The sequence below is a fragment of the Rhinoraja longicauda genome, chromosome 18, assembly GCF_053455715.1.
Source record: "Rhinoraja longicauda isolate Sanriku21f chromosome 18, sRhiLon1.1, whole genome shotgun sequence".
In the NCBI taxonomy this organism is placed as follows: domain Eukaryota; kingdom Metazoa; phylum Chordata; class Chondrichthyes; order Rajiformes; family Arhynchobatidae; genus Rhinoraja; species Rhinoraja longicauda.
In genome coordinates this window covers 27,018,685-27,041,698 of record NC_135970.1, presented here as the reverse complement: position 1 = coordinate 27,041,698, position 23,014 = coordinate 27,018,685, and the positions used below count along the sequence as shown (strand labels likewise).

General features: G+C 41.1%; 1 protein-coding gene across 2 annotated transcripts in view; it reads right to left on the bottom strand.

Moving 5' to 3' along the window:
• The window catches only part of LOC144602344 (uncharacterized), a 110,151-nt gene that overhangs the window by 73,475 nt on the left and 13,662 nt on the right, over nt 1-23,014 (bottom strand). Inside the window, exon 2 of one of the 2 annotated variants that reach the window (XM_078415376.1) lies at nt 6,753-6,826. In XM_078415376.1, coding sequence (XP_078271502.1) covers nt 6,753-6,818 — 66 coding nt within the window. In that variant the 5' untranslated portion in view covers nt 6,819-6,826. Of the gene's footprint in view, nt 1-6,752; nt 6,827-23,014 lie in introns of those variants that run through there. The other variant, XM_078415377.1, reaches the window with a different exon arrangement.

Genomic DNA, 23,014 nt, shown 5'->3' with positions numbered 1-23,014 from the left:
ATGGCTGATCATCCAAAATCAGTATCCCATTCCCACTTTTTCCCCATATCCCTTGATTCCGTTAGCCTTAAGAGCTAAATCTAACTCTTTCTTGAAAACATCCAGTGAATTGGCCTCCACTGCCTTCTGTAGCAGAGAATTCCACAGATCCACAACTCTTTGGGTGAAAAAGCTTTTCCTCATCTCAGTCCTTAATGGCCTATCCCATATTCTTAAACTGTGACCCCCTGGTTGGACCATCTACATTTTTTTTAGGAAACCGTCCTGGATACACCTAATAAATTCTGCCCCATTTACACTAAGTAGCCACCAGTCAATATTGGGGAAGTTGAAGTCAGCCACCATGACAACAACCCTGTTGCTTTTGCATCTTTTGATAAACTATCTGCATATCAGTTCCTGTTTCTCCCACTGGCTATTGCAGGGCCTTTAGTATACTCCCATTAGACTGATTGCACCACTTATTTTTGAGCTCTACCAAAATCGCCTCAGCGAACAAACCCTTTAGTATGTCTTCTGAGTGTCGCAGTGATGTTCTCCCCGATTAGGAAAGCAGCTCCTCCATCTCTTTCACCCCTCTCTGTCACATCTGAAATATTAAAACCCTGGAATGCTGGTCTGCTTCTCATAACTAATTCCCTTTAATGGTCACATCAGTCCCAGGCAGTAATTCAGGGTCTAAGTTCATCTGTTTTCCCTATGATACACCTTGCATTGAAATAAACTCTCCAGCCCATCAGCGTCACCATATTCTTTTACATCTCCCTGCCTGTCCTTTTTTTGAGAATTACTCATCCCAACCTCCACCTTCCCATCACTCCTTCCATTTGCTGACCTACTGCTCTGGTTCCCAGCCTCTTGCCACTAGTTTAAGCCTTCCCAGGTAGCACCGGTGAACATCTCTACAAGGATACTGGACCCCTCCAGTTGAGGTGCAACCCATCCCTCTTGTACAGGTCATCTCTGCCGCAGAAGAGATCTCAATTGTTCAAAAAACTGAAACCCTGGCCCGTGCACCAACTCCTGAGCCACACATTCATTAATACTACCTTCCTATTCCTACTTTCATCAGCACAAAGCACTATACATAAGCCTGAGGTTATTACCAAAGGTCCTGCTTTTTAACCTGTTACCCATCTCTTTATATTCATTCCACAGGAATTCTTACCCTTTCCTACCCATATCATTTGTGCCAGCATGCACAGTGACTTCAGGTTGCTCCCCCCTCCTCCTTGAGAATGTTCTGCAGCCACTCCAAGACATCCTGGACGCTGGAGCGAGGGAGGCAACAGACCATCCTGGAGTCTTGTTTGCTGCCAGAGAATCTCCTATCTGTCCCCCTCACTAACGAGTCTCCTCCTATCACTATGGCTTTGCCTGACTCTTCCCTGCTGTGCCTCAAAGTCAGGCCCGGTGCAACAGACCCAACTGCTGCTGCTCTCCCCTGATGGGTCACACCCCCCTCCCCAACTGTAACCAAAAGGGTAAAGAATGGTCTTAACCCAAAACATCACTCATTCCTTCTATCCAGAGTTGCTGCCTGTGCCGCTGAGTTACTCCAGCATTTTGTGTCTATCTTTAGAAAATACCACATGTTTCAGGGCCCGAGCTACCACTTTACTGAAGACAAACAATAACTTTTACATGTACTTAAGAAAATAATGACCTCTTTACCTGAGAGGGACCTGTATTTACATAGAGATGCGCCACACTACTTTCCATCTTTGAAGTGATTTATATATATGAAGCAATTATAGGCTTAGTTAATTGACTGGCCTTCTCTGATGATTTGCACTCTTTAATTGCGTTTGAGTCTCTGGCATTCTAGTTATTCTTGATCTGATTAATCTTTGACATCATAACTCAACCTGCCGTTGACTTTTTATCTTCTTCATTGATTAGATCTATATTTTGAAATATATTCATTATCACATATTTAAAGACATGGTACACAAAAAACTAACCCTTTGGCTTACCATTTCCATACTAGTATTTATACATATCTGTAGAAATCCTGTTTTCTAGCACTCAACCTATGCCATGGAATTTCAAGGGCGCATCTAAACACTTCTTAAATGTTCCGAGACGACCTGTCTCCAGCATCCCTCAAGAGGTGCATTCCAAATTTCCACCAGCTTCTGGTCACGAAGTGAGTGAATTGTAAGATGGGTAGTGTTCCATCAAATAGGTTGCTTTACTATCATTTATATTATGCTTCTTTAGTGTTGTTGCTGCATTCATCCAGACACATGAATAATATTCCATCATGCTCCTAACAATCTGCTGGAAGAATTCAGCAGATTAAGCAGTATCTGTGAGTGAAAAGAACAATTACATTTTGGGTTGAAACCCTGCTTCACGACCCTGAAGAACCCTGGCCACTCCCTCTTCTCCCCCTCGGCCAAAAGGTATAACAGTGTGAAAACGCACCAGAGATCCAGGGACAGTTTCTTCCAGCTGTTATCAGACAACTGAACCATCCTACCAACAACCAGAGAAAAGACCCAAACTACTAATTATCTCATTGGAGACCCTCTGACTATCTTTGATCGGACTTTACTCTAGCTCGGCTCTATCTTGCATTAAATGTTATTCATATTCCTTCATCAAATATCTGTATACTGTGGATGGCTCAATTGTAATCATGTATTGTGTTTCTGCTGACTGGTTAGCACACAAAAACTTTTCACGGTACCTCATTACACTCGACAATAAACTAAACTCAAACTAAAACATCATTTTAATTATATTACCACAGACTTTGCTACCAAGAAGAACAAGGCACAATACAGCCTTCTAGACTTCACCAATTTCAGAGCCAGTCTTCTCATCCTTTGCATATCTCATTTTAGGCATTCAGATTTTTTTTCCCTCTGCTGGTAATTTCAATCAACTATTAATCTTCCACACCTATCTTTCCGTATTTCCCACTGCCTTTATGTCTATTATTCATCCTATTATCATTGTAAATTTCCCAGGTGTGGGACGAATAAAGGCATATATTATTATCCTGCTTCATCACCCCCTTCTGTTAGTTAATCATTCCTCCCATCCAAACAATCATAGTTGTCTTTGTAGATTCTCTCAGATAAGAGATCATTGATATGATATGTTAATGTTGTTTCTCTCACCACAGATGTAATGTAATCTGTATTTTCAGTATTTACTGGGCTAAATCGCAATAAAGTCAGTTTTAATTTGAACTGAACTGACATCTAGTTTTAAAATACCATCTGGAAGAAACGCTGATTCACATAATCTGTGCATTAATTTGAGCCCAAAACATGGAGCCATCCCAAGTATGATCACGTGAATGAAAACCTACTCATGAAAAGGGGCAAAATTCACAATTACACTAATGATCCTTTCCTGACAGCAGTGGAGGCCCTGAAACCTGCTTCAAGTCAACTACATAAACTTGAGTGCAATTATACTAATGTGTTAATGTATATATTATTTAAGGGTAAATTACGCATACGCATTACATTCGACTCAGTGATCAATGAATTGGACACATTAGAGGCAGATAACATGTTCCCAATGTTGGGGGAGTCCAGAACAAGGGGCCACAGTTTGAGAATAAGGGGTAGGCCATTTAGAACGGAGATGAGGAAGAACTTTTTCAGTCAGAGGGTGGTGAAGGTGTGGAATTCTCTGCCTCAGAAGGCAGTGGAGGCCAGTTCGTTGGATGCTTTCAAGAGAGAGCTGGATAGAGCTCTTAAGGATAGCGGAGTGAGGGGGTATGGGGAGAAGGCAGGAACGGGGTACTGATTGATAGTGATCAGCCATGATCGCATTGAATGGCGGTGCTGGCTCGAAGGGCTGAATGGCCTACTCCTGCACCTATTGTCTATTGTCTATTGTCTATTGAAGCTGTTAAAGAAAAATCCCCAATAAGCAACTGCTGAATGCAGCTCTTAAAAAAAAAAGAAGCGCCTTGACAAACAGCTAGCAAATTTCTGCTTATTTTAAGTGGACCTGGCATCACTTTTAAGTTTAATTGGTTAATAAGAGAACATTGTAAATTTAAGCCAACTCTGAACACAGTGTAATGGCAACTTTTTGAAAACAAGCAATGTTCCCTATTTAGTTAGTGTATGAGTTAGCATTTTTCCAGTCTTTTGAATGGTTCCAAGTAAGATGCACTTGTTCTTCTTCAAAGGGAATGCCCTCAACCCCGAAAGGACCATCTCCCCCAAAACAAAATTTTATAAGTTTAATGCTCACCCTATCGTAGAGTCTTACTCAGTAATATTGGGGTTGCCTGTATTGCAAATGGTAAATTATTATTATTCGGTCAACTCATTGCTTTAACAGGCAGTATACAAGTTGGCTGCATATTTATCTACTAAAATCATTGATTGCACTTTAAATCGATTGCAGATTGTGAGACTGGACCAAGGGCAGATGACAACTCTCAGACACCTGCTCCTACTTATACTTGGACCATGATCCCACCGACGAGCACCAGGCCTTAATCTCCAACACCATTACTGATCTCATCTCTTCCAGCTCTCTGCCCCCTAAAGCCTCCAACCTTATCGTTTTTACCTTCTCCCCAAAATCCACAAACAGAACTGTCCTGGTAGACTCATTGTTTCTGCCTGTTCATGTCCCACCAAATTAATTTCCACCTACCTCGACTCCATCCTATTCCCCCATGTCCGATCCCTCCCTACCTATGTCCAAGACACTTCACATGCTCTCCGTCTCCTCAATAACTTCCGTTTTCCAGGCCCCCACTCCCTCATCTTTACTATGAATATCCAGGCACTCTACACCACCATCCCCCACCAGGAGGGGTTTTAAAGCCCTCTGTTTCTTTCTCGACCGCAGAAACAGTCAATTTCCATCTACCAATACTCTCCTCCGTCTAGCAAAGCTGGTCCTTACCCTCAACAATTTCTCCTTTGACTCCTCCCACTTCCTCCAAGGCGTAGCTATGGGCACATGCATGGGCCCTGGCTATGCCTGCCTCTTTGTAGGGTACATCGAACAATCCCTGTTCAAGGGCGTACACTGGCCCTATCCCTGAACTCTACCTCCGCTACATTGACGACTGCATTGGTACTACTTCTTGTACCCATGGAGAACTCAATGACTTCATCAATGACATAGGTAGGGAGGGATCGGACCAGGGGGAATAGGATGGAGTCGAGGTAGGTGGAAATTAATTCGGTGGGACATGAATTTCACCACTAATTTCCATCTTGCTCTTAAATATACTTGGACCATCTCCGACATCTCCCTACCGTTTCTGGATCTCACCATCGCCATCATAGAAGACAGACTAGTGACCAACATCTACTACAAACCCACTGACTCCCATTGCTATCTTGACACTTCTTCCCACCCTGTTTCCTGTAAAAACTCTATTCCCTACTCCCAATTCCTCCGTCTACGCATCTGCGCCCAGGATGAGGTGTTCCATACTAGGGCATTAGAGATGTTCTCATTCTTTAGGAAACGGGGGTTTCCCTCTTCCATTAGAGATGAGGCTCTCATTAGGGTCTCCTCAATATCCCGCAGCTCCACTTTTGCTCCCCCTCCCCCCATTCGTAACAGGATAAGAGTCCCCCTTGTCCTCACCTTTCACCCCATCAGCCGTCGCATACGACAAATCCTCCAACATTTCCGCCACCTCCAACGGGATCCCACTACTGGCCACATCTTCCCATCTCCACCCCTTTCTGCTTTCCGCAGAGACCGTTCCCTCCGAAACTCGTCCCTTCCCACCCAAACCACCCTCTTCCTAGGTACTTTCCCCTGCAACCGCAGGAGATGCAACACCTATCCCTTTACCCCCCCCCCCTCGACTCCATCCAAGGACCCAAACAGTCTTTCCAGGTGAGGCAGAGGTTCACCTGCACCTCCTCCAACCTCATCTATTGTATCCGCTGTTCTAGATGTCAACCTTTCTACATCGGCGAGACCAAGTGCAGGCTCGACGATCGTTTCGCTCAACACCTCCGCTCAGTCCAACTCAACCAACCTGATCTCCCAGTGGCTCAGCACTTCAACTCCACCTCCCATTCCCATTCTGACCTTTCTGTCCTGGGCCTCCTCCATTGTCAGAGTGAGGCCCAGCGCAAATTGGAGGAACAGCACCTCATATTTCGCTTGTGCAGTTTACACCCCAGCGGTATGAACATTGACTTCTCTAACTTCAGGTAGTCCCTGCTTCCCCTCTCTATCCCCTCCCCTTCCCAGTTCTCTCACTAGTCTTCCTGCTCCGACTACATCCTATCTTTGTCCCGCCCCCTCCCCGACATCGGTCTGAAGAAGGGTCTTGACCTTCTGAAGAAGGGTCTTGACATCACCCATTCCTTCTCTCCGAGATGCTGCCTGACCTGCTGAGTTACTCCAGCATTTTGTGTCTACCTTAGATTTAAACCAGCATCTGTAGGGTTTTTCTCCCTATAACCTTTATAACGTTCTACACGAAGACTTATTTGTTCCTACAAATTCACATCAAGGCCAAGCTCCAATCAGTTCCCTCTCCTACACTTGAAAACTCATTATAGATCATTTTGACATGGTATTATAGTGAGACAGATGATAGTGAGTAAACAGTCTCTATTACATTGTTTCCAATGTTAAAGAACAGAAAATCCTTTAGTTTGAAATAATCGTGATTTTTGTCAAAAATTAGAGATGCCAATTTACAAATATCGGTTTTACACTTTTGCAAAGACAAATTTAACTCATTGAGTAGCTATTTCTATTGTCCTATTTTCTGAATTGTACAGTACCTTATTATAATTAGAAATTATTTCAGCCCGTTCTTCTGCAATTAATGTCTCTAAATCTTTCTTCATGTCAAAAGCTGGAAAAGAAATTAAAAATGTTAGTAATTCATAATCATATCAATGTGAAAATATTTATTCTAATTCTTTCATCTATCATAGGGAAACTGTTTAAATGGACTACTCAGATGCCACACTAACATGAAAGTTCTGGAGTATTCCAATTCTGGGTTTATTTCCCAATATAATGTACTTTAAACAAATCATTAAAATATAAAACATTGACTGCATCGTAGGGCTTATAAGATACCCTTTTAATTATTAGTGTCATCATGGAATAATTGATAAGGATTTTGTATTAATTTTTAAAATTATTACAGAGCTCTAGATTATTTGGTGCTCTCTATTTGGCAATACACAGACATCAATAAACAATTAAGTAGATGCCTATGAAAAGTTCAATGGTACTTTATTGTCACAAGTACTGAGATACAGTGAAATTATTTTTTGCCCACTGTTCGGTAAAAGTATTACTATACATAAGCACATCTTAGATTCAATACAAGTGTATAGTCCACTGAGACATTATACAAGAGTCACCAACTTTCTTATGATGTAAAATATTACACTCATGGTAACCATTCATGTGGTATGTTTTCTATTTTCATGCATAATGCTAACAAGCATATGCCATCAATCTTTTCATATTTTTAAAATGTTACTGATGAGACAGAAACATTACCACTTAGATAAAATCCAGCCTCACAACAATAATGTCAAATTACTTGAGACTTCTTTTAAAATATTTTACAAGTACCATTTTTTTCTCCCTCACATTTTATTCAATTCCACTGTATCTATGGACATGGAAGTGAGATTATTTATGTTGGCCCAGTTTATTTCATGTGTATTATTTTGGCCATACTACTGATAAGCCAGCTGGTTTTCAGACACAATTACAGCTTTACCTTGGGCCCCATTCATATCACACACATATGTCGTCAATCATTTATAGTCCAGTCTGACCTCTTTCATAGTCAGTAACTGAACAGAAAAGCAGTCTAATGAATCAGCATCAAAATGTATCTATCTCCTCGGGAAATAGTTCATCACCGTTTTTTGACCAAGATCAGGATCCTGTTCATTGCTAAAACAGGAAACTATCAGGCCAAAATCCATACTGCTAAGTTTATTAATAAATATCAAAGATTGAGAATTGACCAGCTTCTGCTCTAGATGTTTTCAGCTTTCTTTCAATTTTTATTGAGAACGCTGTTTGAATTATTGATCCACTTTCAGTAAATTAGTTCAAAGATTAATTGTCCTTTCAAGAATGTGGATTCAAACTCCATATCAGAGTTTAATATATACTCTTGGTTAATCAGTGCACTACTGGGGAATAATGCACTGTTGCTGATCTCATCTTCTGCCAATTTAAGTGGACAAAATCTCCGCCAATATCATTTCCTCAGCCAAATTCAATAAAATGATGATTTTGTTATTCATTCTTTTTGTCTGGAAATCTTTATATTTATTAATGGCTATAAAACAAAAGAAGAACCAATACATAAGCAGTCCACTGACAAAATAATTATTTGCGATGTCCTGAGGATGTAAATGATTACTGTCGAGAAATTTCCTTCCTGGTACTTTCTATGCAAAATTAGTTCCATTGTGGAATTTTGAAAGAAATGTAAAGTATAATATCAATATATGCTTCTTTGTTCGTAAACAGTCCCTTGGGATCAGGAATGAGTTGCTTCCACGTTGGTTTTGTGGGTTCTGAGCTAACTAATGATGCCACTATATAGTGTGTTTAGTGTTATCAACCCCCAGGGATAAATTTCCAGGCAAAGATTAACATAAATTCTGTTAGTTCTTATAATGTATTAACATTAAATACATGGTAACCATTGGTGTGGTTGTGTGGTTTCTACTTTCACGCATAATTTAAATATATATGCGCCATCAATTTTCATATTTTTTAAATGTTACTGATGAGACAGAAACATTATCAGTTACATAAAATTCAACACCATAACAATTGCATCAAATTGAGGTTTCTTTTTAAATATTTTACAAGTACTTCCCTCTCTCCCTCACATATGATTTAATTCCACTGTGTTTACAGATCATGTTAGTGAGATCATTTATGAAGCTCAGTTTATTTCATCTGACCACGCTTCTATAAGCTAACTGTTTTTCAGACACAATTCATTTTAAAAACTTTACTTTGGGCACATTCATACCAAACACTTGCGTCGTGAATCATTTATAGACCAGTTTGACCTCTTTAAATAATCAGCAACTAAACAGAATGGCAGTCTGACAATGTGTATCAAAATTTATGTCTTAAAAGTCACCAATCAAGGATGATTTGCTTTCACTCTAGTTTTATGAGTTGTGAACTAACTGATGATGCCATTATATAGTACGTTTAGTGCTACCACCCTCCAGGGGTTAATGTCCAGGCAAAGAACTTCATAATGTGTAAGAAGGAACTGCAGATGCTGGTTCTCACAGAAGATAGACACAAAATGAGTTTGGTATCTTGCTTCTTCAGACTTCTGAAGAAGGGTCTCGACCCAAAACGACACCCATTCCTTTTCTCCCGAGATGCTGCCTAACCCACTGAGTTACTCCAGCATTTTGTGTCTACCTTCGATTTAAACCAGCATCTGCAGTTTTTTTTTGGAGAGTTTGAAGGGAGGTGGGCAGAAACAGTTTCCCATTGCAAATTTACAGTTGTGGCTGTCACACACATTCTACATCCACTTATTCCGGTGATACGTGCTACTCCAACATATAAAACAAAATAAATAACAAAGTCAATAATATGTAAATTCAAATAGGGTCCTGTAAGCATGTCCATTACATACCGGTCGGTACAAGTTACAATGCAAAAGAAAATCGTCACGATCTCGCTCACTCACTCACCGAAGCATAAAGCAATAAAACCAACAAAATCATCGTAGTTTCGTACAAATTAACCATAAATACATCTAGCTAATAGTTTTGAAAGCAGTATTTTCTTACCTCGAAGAAGCAAAACTGGAAAATACGGATGAAACACAGGTCTGTATACATGCAACAGCTCAGCCGGCGAGAATGCTTAGCGCGAGTGACATATGACCTGGGGATGCGCAGTCGAGATACTTAACTCGCGTATTGTGTGGGATTAGCTCAGTTGCCCAGAATTATAGCCCGCAGCCCCAACTTGCTTCTTCTAACTTGGGGCAGACGCTGGTTGCCTGGATCATCAAAATAGCCATCAACAACCAATTTCAAGGTCCCCTGGATTACCAACCAGTGGTTAGTAGATCCAGAATCTCCATAGAAATAAATGGGTTTCAGATTCTTTGGTAAATCTGAATCGACATGGATCAAACATTGTATTGCAGTTGACAGATTCTGTCTCCAAATCTGTTGGCAAATCTTGGACTCACAGAAAATATGTGCAAGTCCAGTGCGCAGCTCAGATTGAATATCTAAATGCCAGCAGTTCTGAACAAGCTATGAACTAGTGTAATGCAGCTCAACATTCTCAAATAGTCATGCTTTTACATCACATCTACCTTCATTCCTTCCCCTCAACTGAAATAAAAGAATAATGTAAAATGTTAAGTGTTTATTGAATGATAGTTTACCACTACTTTAATCCAAAAGTTCTCCCTTGACCCTAATTCATGAACAAAGTCAAGTCTCCATTAAACTTATCTAACCTTATATTCTGCATTACTAATTTCTTGTAGAGTAAATCTAAGTATTTATTCAACTATTTAAGATGTAATCAGCTCATAAAATATTATATTCTGAAATACTTTTAAACAGCTCTTTTTGAACTTTTACATGACTTTCCAATTTGTTGTTAACTAGATGTTCATGCAACATCTTCCTTTACCCAAAGTAACTTCGGCTCTTTACACACATGTATGATGTAATGGAAAAAACACAATGCCTCAGAGTAAATAATTTGATATATGCCCTTTAGTTATTGTTGGATATTGTTAGTAAATTTGCAGATGACACCAAAATCAGTGGTACAATGGACATTAAGGAAGGATATCTAAGTTAACCAACAGGATCAATATCAGTTGGGAAAGTGGACCAAGGAATGGCAAATAGAATTTAACTCTGATAAGTGTGAGGTGTTGCACTTTGGTCTGTTAAACCAGGACAGAGCCCCGGAGAGTATTGGCATATCATGATGCAGCTGTACAAGTTATTGATGAGACCATACTTAGAGTACTGTGTGCAGTCTGGGCACCCAGCTACAAGAAGAATGCCATTAAGTTAGAACACACAAATAAAGCACCCAAAACTACCACACTCAGATGAAAGGAAAACATTGCAACAGGTGAAGATTTGCCTTCAAACCAAGATTAATAACACTGCTTTGTAACTGATCCATTATCAAAGAACAATGCAGGTTCTGATCAATAAGGCAAATCTGGTTCAATAATACTCCACATGTAACATAATTAACGCTTTTGATATGACAACAATTTTAGTGCTAAATATGTTTCACCTAAGAAAAATTAAGGGATAAAGATATGTATTTCTCACCCTCATCATAAAAGCTCCAAACTCATGGACCAATGACTCAATATCCCACATTGCAACTGAATCCTTGATCTCATAGAGTCATACAGTGTGGAAACAGGCCCTTTAGCCCAACTTGGCCACAATGGCCAACATGTCCCAGCTAGTCCCACCTGCCTGTGCTTGGTCCATATCCCTCCAAACTTGTCCTATCCATGTACCTGTCTAACTGTTTCTTAAACGTTGGGATAGCCTAGCCTCAACAACCTCCTCTGGCAGCTTGTTCCATACACCCACCACCCTTTGTGTGAAAAAGTTACCCCTCAGAATCCTATTCAATCTTTTCCCCTTCTCCTTGAACCTGTGTCATCTGGTCCTCGATTACCCTACTCAGGGCAAGAGATTCTGTGCATCTACCTGATCTATTCCTCTCATGATCTTATACACCTCTATAAGATCACCCCTCATCCTCCTGCACTCCAAGGTATAGAGACCCAACCTCCTCAACCTCTCCCAATAGCTCAGATCCCCGAGTCCTGGCAACATCGTAAATCTTCTCTGAACCCTTTCAAGCTTGACAATATCTTTCCTATAACACGGTGCCAGAACTGAACATAATACTCAAAATGCAGTCTCATCAACATTTTATACAACTGCCACATTACCTCCCAACTTCTATATTCAATACTCTGACTGATGAAGGCCAATGTGGCCAAAAGCCTTTTTGCCCACCTTATCTACCTGCGACTTAACCTTCAAGGAACCATGCACCTGCACTCCTAGATCCCTCTGCTCTACAACACGCCCCAGAGGCCTACCATTCAATGTGTAGGTCCTGCCCTTGTTAGACATCCCAAATGCAACACCTCACACTTCACTGTATTAAATTCCATCAACCATTCCTCAGCCCATCTGGCCAATTGATCCCGATCCTGCTATAATCTTTCACAACCATCTTCACTATCTGCAAAACCACCCACTTTTGTATCATCAGCAAACTTACTAATCTTGCCCAGTATGTTCCCATCCAAATCATTAATGTAGATGACAAACAGTAACGGGCCCAGCACCGAACCCTGAGGCACACCTATATCCTCTGCGATAATTCTCAACATCAGCACCCCACATGGTTGCATCCTCAGCCCTTTACCATATCCCTATACACACGACCATGCGGCCAAATTCTGCTCCTACTCTATTTGCAAGTTTGCAGATGACACTGTTGTTGTAATGTCTTGAACAATGGCGAGATGGAGTGCACGAAGGAGATAGAGAGCTTAATAACAGTTTCATGACAACAACCTCTCCCTCAATATTAGCAAAATTAAGGAGCTAGTCATCAACTTCAGGAAGTGGGGTGGAGTACATGCTCCGATCTACATCAATGCTGCTGAAGTGGAGGTCGAGAGAATGTTCCTGCTGAAGTGGAGAAGGTCGAGAGAATGTTCTTAGGCAAAATATCATTAAAAATTTGACCTTGTCCAATCATATGTACACGATGGCCAAGAAGCCACCCTTACGCTTTTACTTCCTCAGACGACTAAGGAGATTTGGCATGTCTCAAATGACTCATCAATTTTTATAGATGCACCGTGGAAAGCGCCCCATCAGGATGCATCACTGCTTGGCTTGGCAACTGTTCTGCCCAATACCCCAAAACAAAGACACCCCCCGCCTCCCAACCCTATTGATTCTATCCGCACCACATTGCTCCGGGAAAGCAGCCAATAGAATCATAGACCACTCACACCCTGGCCAGTTCCTCTGCTCCCATCTTCCAGTGGGAAGATGATACAAACTTTTGAGAGGACATACAACCAGACTCTTCCCCATTATTAACAGACACCATTATCAAACCTTCCACAAGCTAAGCATATATTGCTGACCACTCTCCTCCCCTTCCCCCCCCCCCCCAATAAACTAAGGGAAATACAATAGAATCATTGACAAGAAAGGAAAGAGAGAAAGATATGTGCTTTCAAGATTCAACATGTCATAAAATGTAATGTTGGTATGGGGAGAAGGCAGGAACGGGGTACTGATTGAGAATGATCAGCCAAGATCACATTGAATGGTGGTGCTGGCTCGAAGGGCCGAATGGCCTACTCCTGCACCTATTGTTTATTGTCTATTGTAAGAGTTTTAAAAATTCTAAAAAGAGGTTGCAGTTCTGCAACAAAATTTGACTGTAATAAAAGTGAAAATATTATTCAATGCTATTGGACAGAATTGAATTTTCCATTGTTTACCACAATTATTATTAGATAGCCTAAAGGGCCTGTCCCACTTTAGGTGATTTTAAGGCGACTGTCAAAGTCGTAGCAGATCGCCGAACTTTTCTTTTACCCGACGATAATGACCACGACAATGCGGAGTCAGGTCGAGATTACAGCGTCTTCGGAAACATCGCAAAATTCCCACGCTGTCAATGCTTCTCTGGCATCCTAATTTTCGCTGAAATCACTGACAAGTCGGTAAGTACTTGAGAGTTTTGAACTATAACATCTTGTATGGGTTACTTAAAAACCAAGCATCACTGTAACAAGGCATAAACTGGATTGACTTCCAATTTACTAATAGCTATATATTTTTTTTAATTTTAAAGTGGTTAAGTGGATTTTTGTGAAAAGTGTGTGGGCATTCTTTGAAAATGTATGGGAGATGCATATCTGGTTTCTGGGTTGCATATCTGGGTTGGGAGCCTACATTAAATGTAATGGCTGATGGCCATAAACATCGCGAAATTCCCATACTTACCTGACCGTTAAATTGTTGCCTCCAATTTACCTGTCAAATGTCCTGACGGTAAATAAATTGGTTAAACACAAGCATTTTATGGAACTTTTAAATGACTTTACTTATTTTAATATAATGTGCTTCTAAATGCATCTAAGAGAACCTAGCAAACCTGGGGACAGCATGCGACAGCGCCCACAATAAGCAACGATATCTGGCGACAAGCCAGCTGTCGCAGAGAAATTTCACTCCGGATGATTTCTCAGCGACGTGCTGAGATCCACTACGTTTCTTGGAAGACTCCTCACGATCATGCCAGCGACACCCGGCAAACTGTCGGCGACAGCCTAGTCGCCTTAAAATCGCTTAAAGTGGGACAGGCCCTTTAGTCTCCAAACCCAGTGCAGATATTCACCACAGAAATACCAAATATTTTGGGTTGGAAACTGCTTTACAGGCTTTCAATGCCATAAAACTGCAATCTGGGTCACCCTGATGCTGTTTTTGAAAGTCACTTAAATTGCAAGGTTCACAGAACAGCATTGTTGTGTTTCCCTCTATAATACTAGGATGCGTCAGCTTTAGCACAAATGGCTGCTCCTTAGCCATACAGGTGTGGTCTGTACAGCCAGTTCTTAAAGGCATCTATGTACTAAAACTCTTGTTTGTTTGTTCCTGAACTACAGCCAAATCGGTACATGATAGCGTGACCATTTTAGGCCCACCTTACTCACCATCATCCCTTTGGTGCTAATGCCAGAAGTTTCATTGAAATCGGTGTTATATTTTAAAAGTTATTCACATTTAAAAGTTTAAATCTATCTCCTAGGGAGGGAGGGAGGGAGGGGGTGGAGGGAGGGAGGTGGAGGATAAAGGGGGTTGGGGGGGAGGAGGAGGAAGGGTGGGTATGGCTGACCACTGGATGATTTGTTTGAGGGCTTGCAGCTGCCAAATTTAGTCGTCCATGCAGCCCAAAGCTTTCATTAGATGATGCTGAGAAATGGATCAGGACTTCAAGAATCAGGCAGATCATTGTTCATAAATGATAGGTGCAGAATTAGGGCATTTGGTCCATCAAGTCTACTCTGCCATTCAATCATGGCTGATCTATCTTTCCCTCTGTTGAGGCAGGGGTCTTGATCAGCTACTGAGGAATAAAAGTGGAGTCAGGCAACAGATTAGCTGGGAGATCAGTGAAAGAGGAGGATGGAGATTGTGATTGGACAAGGTCATGGTCAAGGTGGAATGGAAGTGGGATTAAGAAGCATAAAATTAGCTCCCATGTTGGCCAACTATTTTACACCAGAGGAGATTTCCAGTATCAAACTCCAGGACTTGCTCACAAGATTCCATTTTATATCATGGTGAAATGTGTAGGAAAAAACTGTAGATGCTGGTTTAAATCAAAGGAAAACACAAAATGCTGGAGTAACTCAGCGGGACAGGCAGCATCAACCTACTGACTCCCATAGCTATCTAGACTACACTTCTTCCCACCCTGCTTCCTGTAAAGACTCTATCCCCTACTCCCAATTCTTCCGTCCACGCCGCATCTGTGCCCACAATGAGGTTTTCCATACTAGATCATCGGATATGTTCTCATTCTTTTGCTGCCCCTCCTCCCATTCGCAACAAGGAAAGTGTCCCCCTTATCCTCACCTTCCACCCCATCGCATACAGCATATAATCCTCCAACATTTTCGCCACCTCCAACGGGATCCCACTACTGGCCACATTTTCCCATCTCCACCCCTTTCTGCTTTCCGCAGAGACCGTTCCCTCCTAAACTCCCTGGTCAACTCGTCCCAAACCACCCCCTCCCCAGGTACATTCCCCTGCAAGCGCGGGAGATGCAACACCTGTCCATTTATCTCCCCCCTCGACTCCATCCAAGGACCTCGACAGTCTTTCCAGGTGAGGCAGAGGTTCCCTTGCACCTCCTCCAACCTCATCTATTGTATCCGCTGTTCCAGGTGTACATTGCTGACACCAAGTGCAGGCTCGGCGATCGTTTCGCTGAACACCTCCGCTCAGTCCACTTTAACCTACCTGATCTCCCGGTTGCTCAGCATTTTAACTCCCCTCCCATTCCCAATCTGACCTTTCTGTCCTGGGCCTCCTCCATTGTCAGAGTGAGGCCCAGTGCAAATTGGAAGAACAGCCCCTCATATTTCGCTTGGGTAGCTTACACCCCAGCAGTATGAACATTGACTTCTCTAACTTCAAATAGCCCTTGCTTTCCCTCTCTCCCCTTCCCCGCCCCCTTCCCAGTTCTCCCACCAGTCTTACTGTCTCCGACTACATTCTATCTCTAACCCGCCCACTTCCCTGACATCAGTCTGAAGAAAGGTCTCAATCTGAAACGTCACCCATTCCTTCTCTTCAGAGATGCTGGCTGTCCCGCTGAATTACTCCAGCATTTTGTGTCTACCTTGCATCATGATAAAGCAGGTTTAATAAGCTTTTGAAAGCCTGCTTCATGACTGAAGATAGACACAAAAAGCTGGAGTAACTCAGCGGGACAGGCAGCATCTCTGGAGAGAAGGAATGGGTGATGTTTTAGGTTGAGGCACTTCTTCAGAAGAATTTATTCACCTGGAAGGTAAGGATGTCTGAATATTCAAATGGTAGATCAGCAAAGTTTTGCTGAGGATTTAGAGAGGAATTGCTCTAACTAGTCACTCCTCATATGTAAGGTAACAAAACTTTAAAACAATGCCAGATTAGTTTAAGTTAACAGCTGTTGCCCATTTTATTTAAGTGAAGACTTTACATACTTAGGTTAAATTATAAATTCCATTAATATTTCCAATTTTCTGAGAACAATTAAACTGTTTGAAGTTTGCAAATGAATCAGCCTTCTAAAAGGTTTTTATTGTGACTCATTATCGAAACTATAAATTTTGTTGAGCAAAGAACAAAGTGCTAGCAAACTTAGAGTCTGTGGAGGGAATGGAGAAAGTTTTGGGTGGGGACCCATCCTCAGACTGAGAGTACGAGGGAGAAAGCTGTAAAAGAGAGGTGGGCTGAGCAAAGCCTGGCAAGCGATAGGTGGATACAGGTGACTGTGGGGAAGGCGATTGGTGGATTGGTGGAACAAGCGTCAGAAACTAGAAGTGAAAAGGTCATCAGATAAGGAGAGAAGAGTTGAAAGTAAAGCCAGAGGGAGGTATTTGGGTGGAAAGGGGGGGTGAGGGGGGAAAGAGGGAAAATAAAAATAAAATATGGGACTTGGGGATGGGAAGGGTGGGGGATGAGTGAATGAAGGAGGGTAAAGGAGCAGACTGACTGGGATGGTGGAGAAATATGTGCACACTAGTGGGGGTATTACTTAAAATTGGAGAATTTGTTGTTTATACTGTTGGGTTGTAGGCTACCCGAGTGGAATATGAACTGTTCTTCGAGAGTGTGTGTGTGGCCTCACTCTGCCAATGGAGGAGGCAAAGGATAGAATAGTCGGTATGTGGATGGGAAGGAGAGTTAAAATGGTTAGTGGCCGGTAGACAGAGCACACGTGTTCTTGTGTGGAATTCTCTGCCTCAGAAGGCAGTGGAGGCCAGTTCGTTGGATGCTTTCAAGAGAGAGCTGGATAGAGCTCTTAAGGATAGCGGAGTGAGGGGGTATGAGGAGAAGGCAGGAACGGGGTACTGATTGAGAGTGATCAGCCATGATCGCATTGAATGGCGGTGCTGGCTCGAAGGGCTGAATGGCCTACTCCTGCACCTATTGTCTATTGTCTATTGTCTATTGTGTATGCTTGGTCTTGCCAATGTAAAAGTGTCGCTGGTCAGGCCGCATTTGGAGTATTGGGAGCAATGTTGGGCCCCATATCTGAGGAAGGATGTGGTGGTGCTGGAGGGGATCCAGAAGAGGTTTACAATCCCAGGAATGAGTGGGTTCACATATGATGAGCGTTTAATGGCACTGGGCCTCTGCTCGTTGGAGTTTAGAAGGATGAGGGGGGACCTCATTGAAACTTACCAAATAGTGAAAGGACTGGATAGGGTGGATGCGGAGAGGACGTTTCCACTATTGGGAGCGTCTAGGACCAGAGGTCATAGCCTCAGAATTAAAGGACGTGTCTTTAGGAGGAGATGAGCAGGAATTTCTTTAGTCAGATGGTGGTGAATCTTTGGAATTCATTGCCAAATATAGACTCTGCAGTGTTTTGGATTTTCAGGTAATATAAATTAGTGACAGTTTAGTAGTTATTGTTCACTGTTGAACTCGTGATCCGGAAGAATGGATCAAAAAGTTGACTTTCCATTCATTAGGTTCATCAGCATAAATTTATTGTTACTCTTCTTCATGTTTATTTCATTTTCATTATTCACAATTTAGGGCTGTAAACCATGATATCCTACATTCTGTCACTTTTGAACTTTCAATGGCTGTGGGGTGACACAAAACATGTGAGGCCGTCAACGAGTCCAACGACTCCCATTAGATAGAACAAGAGACTTGCAGGTAGAAGACAGTAATTACCCGGATGTAAAGAGATTGATTTCAATAATCAAAATTATCATCTCAGTAAATTGAGAAACCAGCAAATTTTGATTTTAATCTTAAGGATTAATATTCTACAGCCAACAAATTGGGTCTAAATTAAAACCATCACAAGAGAATCAAGAGACAGTATTTGTTTTTGACATCCTGAGAGCAACAACAGAAATTCATGATTTCAGAGGTGTGGTCAAAGAGCCAAAGTGCTACCAGATATTTTAACCACTGATAATGATCTGACATGCACCTAATCCGATGCTACGCATAGTGTAGGGCAGTAACAAAGTTTAATGATGGAACTTCCGTTCCCACAGAAAAAAACATGAAAATTATATTTTTAGTTTGAAGACAGACACAAAATGCTGGAGTAACTCAGCGGGTCAATGAACATCTCTGGAGATAAGGAATAGGTGACGTTTCAAGTCAAGGCCGGGTCTGAAGAAGGTTCTCAACCCGAAACATCACTTATTCCTTCTCTCCAGAGATGTTGCCCGACCCGCTGAGTTACTCTAGCTTTTTGTGTCCATCTTCGGTGTAAACCAGCATCAGCAGTTCCTTCCTATACAAATATTTTTAGTTTGTTGTGCATGACTATTCTTTGCCTCCTCTTCAGGCATTCTTTATTAATAGAGAATTCAAATCTTTTGTTGCAGAATGATTGTTTGCCCATAATTATATGAATTGGTCAAATCACTTAAGATTTGTCCATAGTCTCAATTGAAACGACTGTGTGTCTACCTGTGTTGGCTTAGTGATTTTTACAAAAGGGATTGCAAAATTATTAACCCTCAGTTTTAACAGTAAATATATTCTTGTTATCTACATCATAATCTTCATGTGGCAGACTGGATAAAGCATATTGTGAACATCAAGCACATTGGGCAAACTGATCTCTGGCTTGCCTAGCCAAGCCTTGTATTCTGTGTAATCATCGAATACAAGTGACAATTGTGATAACTGGCCATTACAACACACAGTGCGTTGCATTTGACTTAGTATCTTCACCAGAGCATGTCCTCAATCGTGACATTGGATCCTGGTTCTGGCTAGTTCTGATAATCCTAATAAAACCACAAACCAAACTACCATTGTCTGCATTGGAAGCAATTCATACGAATTATTTTCAAATTATAAATACCACCGCTGTCTTCTGTCTTTTTCATTGTTTTAAATCATTAAATTAATCACAAACATGGTCTCTCAGGTGATAGATTAGTTGATCTTCACACAGTAAGATCATTGTTCAAGAAAGTAAAAGCTGCTGGCTTAAGATAAAATTTGATACCAATACAAAGTCCCTTTCAAACTAGATTTTTAAAACAATACTAAATGAAAAGACAGTTGGGAAATATTTACATCTCATTTCTGATCAAAAACAGAAGTAGGCTAACTCAAGAGATTTTACTAATTGTCTAATCTGAATATATCAACGATATTGCACTAATGACTTTTTTTTGTACTACTATTATGATTATTAATTTATTGAATTAAAAAAATATATTATATATTATGTGTATATGGTATTTACGGGCCTGTTAAACTGCTGCGTAAGAATTTCATTGTTCTGTTGTCTGGACACATGACAATTAAACACTCTTGACTTTTGAAATCATTTGGTTATTTTAAAAATCTCACAGTTACATGTTTCAATCCTTTTAGCTTTCATAGTTAGAAAGTCAATAATTTGATAATCTAATGATTATTAATCTATAATCTATATTTATTCAGCTTTATAAATGCAAATCGAAGGGGACATCAAATTGAAATTATAATCAGTGATCTAATACAGAGAAAGTTACTTCAAATGCATTGAATTTGCATTGTTCAATTGAGACCTGAACCCAACACTTCTGGCTCACTGTGTACACTAACTAATTTAAGATACAAAATTAACATTCCTGACCAGATACACTGGTATTTCTCAAAATGTAAATGAAAAATGTGTTATTTAGAATTTTGCAGGCAGAAAGCTACCCGACCCTACGTACATTACAATATTACATCAATTAACAGCTTAAAAACAGAGTGCAGAATGTGGCTGACATGCAATAATTCCACTATTTGCAAAATGAATCTTTGCCATGGAGTTGTATTTAACATTTACTGTTGTACTGTATGATAGGTATGATTTCCTAAACAAAATAATTGTAACTGACTTTGTGTCTACTGTTTATCATTTAACCTTGTAAGCATCAACTGTGCTAAGTAGATTGTAAGTTTTAAACTTACATGGAATAATATTTTAGAAGTTTCTCCTAGAAATTGTTAGTAAAAATAAAAACACAGCAATGCAGGGTCAGGCCATTAAATTCCCAGAACTTGTTCCACCATTTAATGAGATATCAGCTGATCTTTTCTCAACCATATCTACCCATCTTTTGTTCTATGACCAGGCACTCCCCTACCAATGTAGTAGGTGACTTACTTATACTTACACTGGCATAAACAATTCGCAATAAGTGGTCCCGTTTCCTGGATAACCTGTGTTATTGCAATGGAAAGATAGCGAGGGCATCCCATGTGTTTCATAGATACAAAAACATCACCCGGGCTCACTGCTCTTTCAGTTGTGGCCACTATCCATGCAACACTGGGAAGGTGAACAAGAAGGAGGGAGGAGGTGAAGAGCAACTGCTGGCTGTTGCTGACATCTTCCACAATGTGCACCAGCGAGCCCTTCTTCACTAGTTGTTGCACCGTCTATACGAATTATACGCCTTAAGCACATTGAATGCATGGAAGTCACCACTCTGCATTACTAAGTGAAATTGTTACATAATGTGCCTTTCTCAAGTGATTTGATGCAATGTTACATTTCCAAGCCAATGCATCAACAAATCAACAACTTCAAGTGAAAATGGCATGATGGAAGCTGTTGTCCCCACCCCAACCAGTCCCATCTTTGTTTGTCTGGCCAGGTTGCCTCAGTCTGGAGATTTCCCCAAGGAATAAGCCCATGCAGGATTCCCCAAAAGTTAATCGGCAAGTCGAATCAGCAGTAAAGAAAGCAAACGCAATGCTGGCATTTATTTCAAGAGGGCTTGTATACAAAAATAGGGATGTAATGCTGAGGCTCCACAAGGCGCTGGTCAGGCCGCATTTGGAATATTGTGAGCAATTTTGGGCACCGTATCTGAGGAAGGATGTGCTGGCTCTGGAGAGGGTCTAGAGGAGGTTTACAAGAATGATCCCAGGAATGAGTAGAGTAACATGATGAGCGTTTGACGGCACTGGACTTGTATTCGCTGGAGTTTAGAAGAATGAGGGGAGACCTCATTAAAACATACAGAATAGTGAAAGGCTTGGATAGGTTGGATGTGGAGAGGATGTTTCCATTAGTGGGAGAGTCTAGGACTAGCAGACATAGCCTCAGAATTAAAGGACGTTCTTTTAGGAAGGAGATGAAGAGGAATTTCTTGTCAGAAGGTGGTGAATCTGTGGAATTCTTTGCCACAGAAGGCTGTGGAGGCAAAGTCAGTGGATATATTTATGGCAGATATAGATAGATTCTTGATTAGTATGGGTGTCAGAGGTTATGGGGAGAAGGCAGGAGAATGGGGTTAGGAGGAAGAGATAGATCAGCCAGGATTGATTGGCAGAGTAGATTTGACTGGCCGAATGGCCGAATTCTACGACCACTTATGATCTTTTGATCAGTGGTCACTGACAAAGCACACACATCTCCCTTCATATCACAAAATCAAGATCTTCCTTAATGGTGATTTCACTTGGGCTCTTCTTCCTGCCAAACACATCCTGCTTACCAAACAAGGTACCACTATGATTTTAAATGTAACATTTCCACAAATAATAGAAAGTAAGGCAGCATCATTCGGAAAGAGAAATCAGTCAATCTGAGAAAAAATGACAGGACCCTCCTCCCTTTCCTGTCCTTCCAGCATTCAAATATAGCTGTTCCCTCCAGCACTCCCTAGTTCACCCTTCCATCTTCACCAATAGCTGCTTCTCTTCATGTGGGACTATTCCCAGCAAACGTTGCAATGCCTATCATTTTACATCCTCCAAACTTTTTTTCCAGTGAAGCAGCAATTGTACTCTCTCCAGTTAAATATTGTGCATTTGGTACTCATGGAATGGTACATCCACCAGCTTGAAGAAGCCAATCACAGATTGAATGGTCTCTTATAGAACACTCCTATTTGGTCTGGCCTTCAGTAAATGGCCTATTTCCATTCCGACCACCCGACCTCTGGTCTCCTACGTTGTTCAAATAAACCTCAACAGAAACTTGAGGAAAAGCATCTCATCTTCCAACTTGGCACAGCATAGACTTGTGGATTTAACATTGAATTCAAAAATTTCAGATAACAACCATCGCAGTTTTGCATTTCACATATCGAGCATTTCATTTTCTTCTTCCTCATCTTTGAGTAGCCACATTTAATTTGTTTCTTCCAGTATACATGCCTCCGATTCACATGCCCCAAATTTCCTTGTTAATATTCTATTACCTTTACTGCCCACTT